At 37.0% G+C, this 10,553-nt stretch overlaps 1 protein-coding gene across 1 annotated transcript; it reads left to right on the plus strand.

Moving 5' to 3' along the window:
• The first annotated feature begins 278 nt into the window (after positions 1–278).
• LOC139899736 (probable LRR receptor-like serine/threonine-protein kinase At3g47570) lies at positions 279–2,575 on the plus strand. The gene is made up of 5 exons (XM_071882577.1): positions 279–514; positions 617–912; positions 1,309–1,613; positions 1,688–1,815; positions 2,470–2,575. Exons 1-5 carry the CDS (start codon positions 279–281, stop codon positions 2,573–2,575), a joined length of 1,071 nt encoding a protein of 356 aa, XP_071738678.1.
• Positions 2,576–10,553: the final 7,978 nt, after the last annotated feature.

The following is a 10,553-nucleotide window of genomic DNA, read 5'->3' on the forward strand; positions in this document are numbered from 1 at the left end:
ATTAGACCTCCATAACAATAAGCTAAGTGGCAACATACCGAAACAACTTCTTCAACTTTCATCTCTAACCATAGCTTAGATCTTTCTCAAAACAACATATTCGGTTCACTTCCGTCAGAGGTTGGAGACCTCAAGAATTTGATTTATTTTTTTTAAATATATCTCATAATAATCTATCGGGTGACATCCCTAGTAGTCTTGGTGGTTTCACTAGCCTTTCATACTTGTACATTAGCGACAACTTGTTTCAAGGTATGTTACCACCATCATTAAAATCTATGAGAGGTTTGGTGGAACTCGATCTTTCTCATAATAATTTATCAGGCCAAATTCCTCGATTCTTGGAAGTGTTTTCATTACAGGCATTGGACCTTTCATTTAACGATTTTGAGGGTGAAGTCCTAGTGAAAGGGGTGCTTGCCAATGCAAGTGAATTTTCTATCACTGGTAATATGAAGCTTTGTGGAGGCTTGGTAGAACTTGGGTTGCCTAAATGCAAGGCGAAGGAGAAAAAGTAATGTAGAAGGAGGTTTCCGGTATTTGCAATAATCTTAATTATTGCTTTCACGGTTCTAGTTGTGTCATGTGTTTTGTATGTTTTGTTTAAAAAGAAAAGGAAGGGCCAACCATCTCAATCATCGACACATGAACGATTTTTGAAAGTTTCTTACGATCAACTTCTCAAGGCTACCGATGGCTTCTCTGAAGCCAATTTGATTGGCAAGGGTTGGACCAGCTCTGTTTATAAAGGAGTTCTTGAAAATGATGTTAGATTTGATGCGGTGAAAGTCTTGCATCTTCAAACTCAAGGAGCTCACAAAAACTTTATAAGAGAATATGAATCATGGCGGAGTATTCGACATAGGAATCTATTGAAGATAATAACTTCGTGCTCAACTGTTGACTTTCAAGGCAATGATTTCAAAGCTTTGGTTTATGAGTTCATGCCCAATAGAAGCTTACACGATTGGTTGCATTCAAGCGCACATGCACCATGAATAAACCTTCTTCAAAGAATAAATATTCTCATCGACGTTGCATCTGCACTTGATTATCTTCACAATAGTTGTGTATCAATCATTGTTCATTGCGACTTGAAGCCTAGCAACATTTTATTGGATGATGATATGGTGGCCCATGTTGGAGACTTTGGTTTAGCTCGATTTCTAGGAACAAGTTAAGACTTAAATAGCTCATATGGGGTGAAAGGAACAATTGGTTATGCACCTCCCGGTAAAGTTCTTGTATTCTCATATCTTCGTATTTAATATGCAATACTACAATTTTTTTAAAGTAATTGTTTTGCAGAGTATGGCCTTGGGAGTGAGATGACAAGTAGTGGAGTTGTCTATGGTTTTAGAATACTTCTGTTGGAGGTGATGACGGGAAAAATTCCGACAGACGATATCTTTAATGAAGGCCTTAGCCTTCATAGATTTGTTTCTATGGCTTTGTTAGACCATGCAATAACCGATGTGATCGATAAGGATGCAATTACTGTTAAAAGTACGAAAGCAAATGCATATAAAGTGGAGGAATGTTTGGCTTCAACTCTCAAGATTGGACTATCTTGCTCCACTGATTCTCCAACACGACGGATGAAAATTGAAAATGTTGTCCATGAATTGCACCATATTAGAGATGCCCTTTAGTAATATTGTCAAGTTGTTCCAAGTGCTTTTTATAGAATAGTTGGAGTCAAGTTGGTAGGCAAAGGACATGGGTTGCTGTTGGAGTTGCAGTCAAGGCTGAAGTTATAGAATTTGTCAAGTTGAAGGGTTTTTGGATTCACATTATTACTCCAGGGGGTAGACAGTAACTTTTTGCATATATATAATTGAAGTAATGTACACTGTTCACGATTTTTGTATGCTTGCGTAATTTTCTCTTTGTTTTCTCTCAGTTGCGACTTTCATCCTGTATACACTATACCGAGATTAAGATTTTTCTTATATGAATTTTATCATATTTATAATTGATGGATTCTAGTCTAAGTGTGTGATTGAGTATATTTTGTGGTGAGATCTTTTCGATATTGTCTTTGGATTTTAGCTGGTTATGGTTTATGGTATAATACATTTGATTCGATTGTGTGTTCTTATTCATATTTCTGATCGGTTGAAGGTTAGAATTATTTGTTAAGAATAAGAGTTTGATCTTTGTATTAAATTGAACAAGTTTGATACAGATTGTATTGAGTTCTTGATACATTTTTGAGTGTATTTATACACCAAACTTACAACAGTTATATCTATTCTAAGGGATGACTCCAAAATACTTTTGGAACCTCCTTTTTACAATTAGGGAAATGCAGCATGATTTGGCAGACTTGGATCCGTTAGGTTGGCTACTAGTTGTGATCTTGTGACTCTTTGTGGCTAAATGGGAAAGGATGAAAGTACCTTTCTGATCCCAAAGGTCAAATTACCTTAAATGGTAATTTGACATTGTGCCATTTTAATGCTGCAGTTTATCACTCCTCCTCAAGTTGAACAATGGGGTCTCCAATGTTCAACTTGTCAAGAATATCACTGAAGAGTCTTCTGTTGACAGATTTAGTAAGGATGTCGGCTAGCTGATCTTCTGATCGTATTGAAGGAAGAAAAATTATTTCACCATCTAACTTTTCCCTAATAAAATGTCGATCGATTTCAACATATTTAGTTCGGTCATGTTGAACAGGATTTTCTGAAATGGCGATGGTTGCTTCGTTGTCACATAAGATTTGAATGGCTTCATTTGGAGGGAATCCAATTTCGGTCAAAAGTTTTCGAATTCATAATGCTTCGACTACCCCTTTTTCTATCCCTCTAAATTCTGATTTGGTACTCGATAGAGAGACAACCTTTTGTTTCTTGCTTCTCCATGCAACCAAGTTTCCTCCGACGATTGTAAATAAACCTGATGTAGATCTTCGATCTTCTTTTTCTCCAGCCCAACTAGCATCTGTAAAAATCTGTGTTTTAAGGTGTCCATTCTTCTTGAATACAACCCCATGACTTGGTGTCCCTTTTAGACATTTGATGATCCTCATTGCGGCTTTTATATGATGAACTTGTGGTTTGTGCATAAATTGACTCACAACTCCTACTGCATGTTCTATATCTGGTCAAGTATGCGCAAGATAAATGAGCTTTCCTACTATTCGTTGGTATTGCTCTTTATCGGTGAAGTCGGCATCCTCTTCCGTGTAAAGCTTTTGGTTTGGAATCATTGGAGTCTCGGCTGGTTTACAGTCAATCATTCCTGTTTCTGCAAGAAGATCAAGAATATGTTTCTTTTGGCAAATAAATATTCCGTGTTGGGATCTTAATACTTCAATCTCCAGAAAGCATTTAAGTTTGCCCAAGTCTTTCATTTCGAATTCTTTAAATAAGTTCGTTTTCAGGTTAGAGATTTCCTCCTTATCATTTCCCGTTATTATCATATCATCAACATAAATGATTAAACATGTGATTAGGTTATTTTTTCGTTTCAAGAAAAGAGTATGATCCGAATTACTTTGTTTAAAGTCATATTTTTTCATAAATAGTGTGAATTTCCCAAACCAAGCTCGTGGAGATTGTTTTAGCCCGTATAAATATTTCTTGAGTTGACAAACTTCCCTATCATTGAAGTTTCCCGCAAATCCCGGTGGCGCGTCCATATAAACTTCTTCTTTCAAATCCCCATGGAGAAAGGCATTCTTCACATCGAATTGGTGAAGTGGCCATTCTTCATTCGCAGCGATGGGAAAGAGAACTCTAATAGTATCAATCTCTGCGACCGGTGAGAATGTCTCGGAATAATCAGTTCCATAGGTTTGGGTGTATCCCTTTGCAACAAGACGGGCTTTGTACCTTTCAATAGTGCTGTTCGGTTTGCGTTTTATTGTAAACACCCATCGACATCCCATGGGTTTTCTTTCCTGAGGAATAACACATTTTTCTCATGTGTCATTTTTCATGAGTGCTTATATTTCTTCTTCCATAGCCTTTTCCATATCTCAGATTTTATCGCTTGGTCAATAGTAGTTGGAATCTTTTCAGAGTACAATGCGACATTGAATTTTTGTGCTTCAATTGAGTGGGTTCAGGATCTTGTGTTATTTCGGGATTAGGTGGTGATGTAGGTGGTGATGTTTGGATATTGTCGGGGTTTGGCATTGGATTTTGGGTATTGTCGGTATTAGGTGCCCATTGTATCCAACTAAGAGTGTCCTCTTTCTCCCCCTCACTCGTGAGTTGGGTATTGTAAAAATATCTGGTTTCAATAAAATCACAATTCATTGTAGTAAAAACGTGACGCCTTTTAGGGCTATAACACATGTATCCCTTTTGGTTTATCCCATAACCAACCATAACACACTTTTCCGCACATGGGTTTAGTTTATTACGTTCATTTTTGGGAATGTGAACAAAGACCGAGCACCCAAATATTTGGGGTTCGATGCTGAGTGTATTTAGAAGAGTATAAAAATTGAAAAGAGTGTCTTTAGGAGTTTTTGTGCCCAAAACATTAGTAGGTAGACGATTAATAAGATAGGTTGCGGAAGCAAGAGCTTCGGGCCAGAAACTTTTCGGAACCTTAAATTCAATTAATAAGGCTCTTGTCATTTTTAAGAGTAGCCAATTTTTTCGTTCGGCAACTCCATTTTGTTCAGGTGTATGAGCACAAGAGGTTTGATGAATAATCACATCCATGTCATTCGGGTATGATCATCAATAAATAAGACAAAATATCAGTAATTTTTTCCCCCAGTAACCGGAGCTGGACCCCATACTTCAGAATGAATTAAAGCAAACGGTACATCTTTTCTGGAATTACTAGGTTTAAAAGTACTACGATGGCTCGTGGCCAAAATACAAGTCTCACAGTTTAAATTAACATTAGACGGAAATAAACTAGAAAATAAAGCATGTAGGTATCCGGCTGATGGGTGACCCAATCTCCTATGCCATAACCAGGCTTCCCTCGAAGGTGTTCCGTGAGCTAAAGACACGGTACCTTGTTGAGAAACTTCGTCAACATAATACCCCCCCCCCTTTTCAGTGCCACGCCCAATTGACAGTCATGTTCAAATGTCCTGCAAGATGCAGAAAGTTGGATAAATCAGGACTTTGCAGTTTAATTCTTTTGTAACATGACTTACTGATAACAGCTTATGAGATAAAGCTGGAATATATAAACAATTAGTTAGTTTAATTGTAGGTGAAATTTCAATAGTTCCCCCACTTTTGACTTGGACAATCCCGCCATTAGCCGTTTGTACTTTATCCTTCCTAGGTTTAGTTTTAAAAAGAATGTCATTTTTATCAAAAGTCATAGTGTCTGTTGCTCCACAATCAAGAATCCAATACTTGGATTTTGAACTCTTTTAATTTTCGACCCAATATTTTTAGTCTAAACAGATTTCTTAAGCCCAACAGGTTCAGTGGGTTTACTAGGTCCAGTTTTCCTTTTGAATAAACCCATCCCATATTTAAATAAATCAGACTTATTAAAACATCCCACATCTTTAGAGCCCACCATTGTGGATTTTTCTAAATTAGGCCCAATGTTGGCCCTATTCGGTACCCCATCCGTACGTGTATACCCACTTTTATCGATTACCCCATCCGTATTTTTATACCCAACTTTATTGACTTTTCTATTCATTGTATCGGGTACAGAGTTGTTATCCTCCCCAAATTTATCATCCCCAAACCATTTACAACAACAACAAAACTCAATACCACATGAGTGGTGTATCGGGAGGTGAGATGTAGACAATTCTTCCCCTATCTGAGAATATAAAATAAGTCATTTCTCCACCCAGAGTGAAAACACTCTCAAAAGTAGAGAAAGTCATTCCTCTTTCTATTCGACGGATAAAGAGATTACTTCCGAGTGGACCTCCGGCCAATAAGTAAATTTTTTTTAACAGTAAAATAAAATTAAAATTAAAATTGAGACTACATGAAAATGGTAGAATCAATTTTCCTTGGGTTTTAAATCCTGCCTGGAATTCAATTTAGGCTCTAAACGTCAAACAATCATTTCATCCTTTTGGAAAACAGCATCAATCGGACCTGCTTTTCAAAAAACCATAAGCAAAGTCCACCTTTTGGCAATTGTTCCACCGTTTACTTTACTTGGATCTCCATAAGGTGGGCCTTCTTTTGTTTCAATCCCTTCATTTTCCGAATATGTACACAAAGAATGCATTAGATTTACATTAATGACTGATGAAGCGTTTACGTTTCGTGTTCAACTTATAATAATATAAAAACAATGATAAAACACTTAACCAATTAACACAAATGCCTGGGCAACAATAACCCGATCATTATAGCAACTAGCAAGTATTCAGTCAAGGTTCATTCCACAGGGAGCATTTTACATGAATCTCAAAACACTAGTAATTATCCTAAGTTGATTGGGGGGTTTTGTGAAAGATTTGATAAAGTGTTGATTAAGCTAAACTTAAACTAAAAGAGATTAACAAATAAGATAAAAACGTGTTCACTTGATTATTCCACCTTTTGCCATGGTTTACCCAATTCATTCATTATACAACAATGTTTAAACATATAGTTTCATTTCCATTCGCCAACTTCCATAAAACCTCAATCAAATGAAATTCGTTAACTCACGTAGATTCATTTCAAAAGATCAAACTATGTTTTGAGTGAGATCATTGAGACTTGATTTTGGATTAAAATCACTTAAAATCCTTTAATTATCAAAATCACTTAAGATAATCAAACACCACTATGTTGACTAAAGACCAATTGAAAACCAACATAAACTAAGAATACAATCACTTGAAATCCTCAATCTAGTTGTCTAGATCACCTAAGGTGTTGAAGCACAAATTGGTTCACTTCTCATATTACTAAGAGAGCTACACAATCTAAGTAATCAAAGTAGAGCCTAAAAAAATGCATAGCAATGGATCACCAATCAAGCACAATAATCAACTCATTAAAACACCCAATTCATAGATTAGGGCAAAATCCAAGCATCAAGTTTACAAATCAAGTGAACACAAGTAATCTAAGCTTTAATCATAATATAAACAAGAGCAAAATCAATTAAAACTAAAGCATTCATCATTACAACTAAAATGGAGAAGAACTAGTGTTAAAAAGGAAAGAAATTACAAAAATGGAGATTGATGATGGAGATATAGCTTATAGCTTCACTAATCTTTGACTTGGGACTTGAAATTAATCTTTGATCTTGATGGAATCATGATTGAAACCCATTTAGGGTTCCAAAACGGCCCTAAGTTGCAGCTCTCTCACTCAAAAACCCCAAATATGCTTTTATAGGTCGGTTGAATTTTTGGGCTGAATCAGTGTCAGGAGTGCTGCAATAGGGGTAGGAGCACCTCAATAGACAGGAGCGCCGCTTTTGACCTGAAACCGCCGCTTTTGAGGCTGAGAGCGCCACTTTTGGTCACTGACTTTTTAATACACGTTTCAACACATAGGAGCATCGCATTTGACCTTAGGAGCGCCGCTTTTGACCCTAAAACTTCATTTTCACTCCATAAACTTCACTTGGTTCATTTCTTAGGTTCAAGTCTTGAATATTTTGCATAAATTTGGACTTTTGGACTATTTTAGCCTTGAACCATCTTCTAACCAACAAACTATCACTTAAGATCGATAAATCCTTCAAAACGAACAAATGGAGAAAGATATCGTGAGGATAAATATGTGTAATTCGAGCGATATCAAATCCCTCACACTTAAACCTTGCTTGTCCTCAAGCAAGCCTAAACTAAACTACCACTTCACAAATGTTGACCTACTTTGACTAATATAGATTTGCAATTTCAAGCATGGTCATTTTCATCATTCAATCTTCAAGCACAATCCCAAAAGACTTGACAAACTTCAATGAATTCCCTCAATAACATTTGTCAATCTTCAAAACCTCACAATCTTTAAATCAATTCATCATTCAAATATTTTCTTTACAAAGTTTCATCAATCATAAATCCTTTCAACTTTCAACTATGACTTTCAAAACTTTGACCAACTTTGACTTACAAGGAATTGTCTTCAAGCCATTTCAACCAATACCAACCAAACTTCAACAAACTCAAATCAAATAATCAATCAAATTCAAGCCTAAACTTCATTTCTTCAAGCATCCTCTAAATCAATCACAATTCAAGCCTAAACCACTAAACTCTTCATTTCTTCCAACACAACAATCAAACAAACAAACGTGCTTCCTAGAAAGGCTCAAATATCCACAAGAATTCACATTTAAGAATAATCAAATAAAGAATTGAGTTTTTTAGAGCAAACCTTTCTAAGAGCATTCTTCAAACTAATAATCATCGAGTTTCACCTCCACCATCTAACTCTCCATATCACAATCGATCAAGAATTACCCACAAGCTTTACTTTGGTGTAATGGAACACCAATTTGCATGAGTTATCCAAGAAAAACGTTTAGGCCTTAGAAAAACAAGGCTTTTAAAGAAAACCATTTGCGTTTAAGAAAGAGAAAACGAGACAAGTTTTTCAAAAATTTTGGTTTAAAGCTATGTGCATTCCAAAGCCATCCCGGTTTTGAGATAACCGCACAGGTAGCTACTTCCCCGGTATATCACCAAAATGAACTACCTTCTTGTATTGAAGGCGATGAGAAATCAACTACCTTGGGCTCATAAGGTGATGTGCATACAAGCCATCCCGGCTATGGGACGGCCGTACGGGTAGCTACTTCCCGGGTATATCACCGAAATGAACTACCTTCTTGTATTGAAAGCGATGAGGAAGCAACTACCTTGGGTGTAAGATTGGCGTTGGGTCTATTGCACGATACTTGGAAGACTTTACTTCCAAGCTTAGGTATTTTTGGGATAAAACTTAACTTGGGAGACTTTACTTCCAAGTTTGGAACAAAACAAAACTTGGAAGACTTTACTTCCAAGTTTGGAAGACTTGACTTCCAAAATGACAAATGGGAGGACTCGACTCTCTCGGGAGTGTCAAATCTCAAGACTTTTTTTCACTCGGCTACTTCCCACATAACAAGCTTTTATGCTTGTTTTGAGAAAGGGTAGGAAGTAGAAACTACCCTTCCATAATTGATCGAACAAGGGTGCCATTGCTTTTGGCTATGGCATGTGTTGTCTAGCAACACTAGCACGAAGCCATTGCTCCTAAAAAGGATAGCACATTGTGAAGCTCAAGGCTCCTCTTCCCACGGTATGATACATCGGTTGAAACATCGTGAAATGATGAGACAACCAATGTCAATATAAAATTGTGTTGATTCGGAAGTATCCCACACCAAGTAGAACGACACTCGGGAGACTTGACTCCTTATCATGGATGGACTTGAGTCATCAGGAAGTGTTAAATCTTAGAGCTTTAAACACTTGGTTTTGGTGCACAACATGGAAGACTTTAACTTCCATGCAAAAGTTTTGATTCTCTTTAAAAATTTCGATTTTAAACACATGAATCACATTGAAAGTGGAATACTTTACTCCCACTTGAACTTTTGCAAAAACAGAGGAAGACTTTACTTCCTCAAAAAGGGTGGATTTGATTCACCCTAAAAGGTAAGTTATGGCTTTATTTGACCAAAATTTTCCACTTAATTCAACAAGTTACTTGGGAAAATTTTAAAATTTTGTGAAAATTTTATAAAAAGAAGTCCACGAGAATTTATCTCTGATATCGGCTAAAAAGTCACGTTTTCACCCCGGTATTAAGGCCCAAAAACAAGAAATATTCGAAATTTGTCGGAAAAATACCCACTTCGTCGGTTAGAATTGAACAACAAGTAAATACGAAGGCGGTGCAAAAAGAATCAAGAGAATCGGAGCTAAAACGAAGATTCTAGAGCGAAAACGGTGAAAGACAAGAAATCAAGTTACGATCCAGGGAATCCAGGCTGACCAGCCTGCCATACGGCCTGCCAGTATGGAAACGGTCTGCCAGATACATGCCTCCACATGGCCCACCATACGGCCTGCCTTGCATACGGCCTGCCAAAAATGGGCTGCCATACGCCCTGCCAGGCGTATGCTGGCAAATTTCAAGACTATTTAATGGCTCTTTGTCATTCATTCCAACACACACTTCAATTCACTTCTTTCTCTCTCTTGTACAATATTAGTCATATTCTCAAGGCCTTCGACTCCGTGCGGGAAACCTAGTACCCGGAAAAGAACGCTGAAGATTGTATTAGGAGCGGTCTGGAGTCTTGAAGTTGTCACTTTTGTATTCGGAACTCGTTTAATCTACTGGTACTTCTATCATTTATCTTATATAATGTTTTATGATATTATTGCCATGATTAGTGAGTAGTTATCTTTAGTGTATGCTATGATGTAAGCAGTTATAATGCCGAAATAATATTATGGTTTGTGTATGCTGTCGAAATGCTTTTCGATTATGCTTTAAACTCAATCGCTTTTCCAACTAATAGAACGTAGTTATAGGCTCTGTTATTGGGAAGTCGCGAACCCCGATTCAGAGTACACTATCTGTGTCACCCCTTGGTAAGAGAAGTCTATCGGATACAACGTAAGATCGACCGAGGCACATGTAACATCC

Source organism: Rutidosis leptorrhynchoides, chromosome 3 (genome assembly GCF_046630445.1).
Source record: "Rutidosis leptorrhynchoides isolate AG116_Rl617_1_P2 chromosome 3, CSIRO_AGI_Rlap_v1, whole genome shotgun sequence".
Classification (NCBI taxonomy): domain Eukaryota; kingdom Viridiplantae; phylum Streptophyta; class Magnoliopsida; order Asterales; family Asteraceae; genus Rutidosis; species Rutidosis leptorrhynchoides.

What these genes read in the sequence shown, in the direction of transcription:
- LOC139899736 (XM_071882577.1), top strand. Translation starts at nt 279, where the DNA reads ATGAGAGGTTTGGTGGAACTCGATCTTTCTCATAATAATTTATCAGGC. An exon ending in TGCAAGGCGAAGGAGAAAAA is followed by an intron (nt 515 to 616) that starts GTAATGTAGAAG and finishes TAAAAAGAAAAG; the next exon opens with GAAGGGCCAACCATCTCAAT. An exon ending in CTCAACTGTTGACTTTCAAG is followed by an intron (nt 913 to 1,308) that starts GCAATGATTTCA and finishes ATTGTTTTGCAG; the next exon opens with AGTATGGCCTTGGGAGTGAG.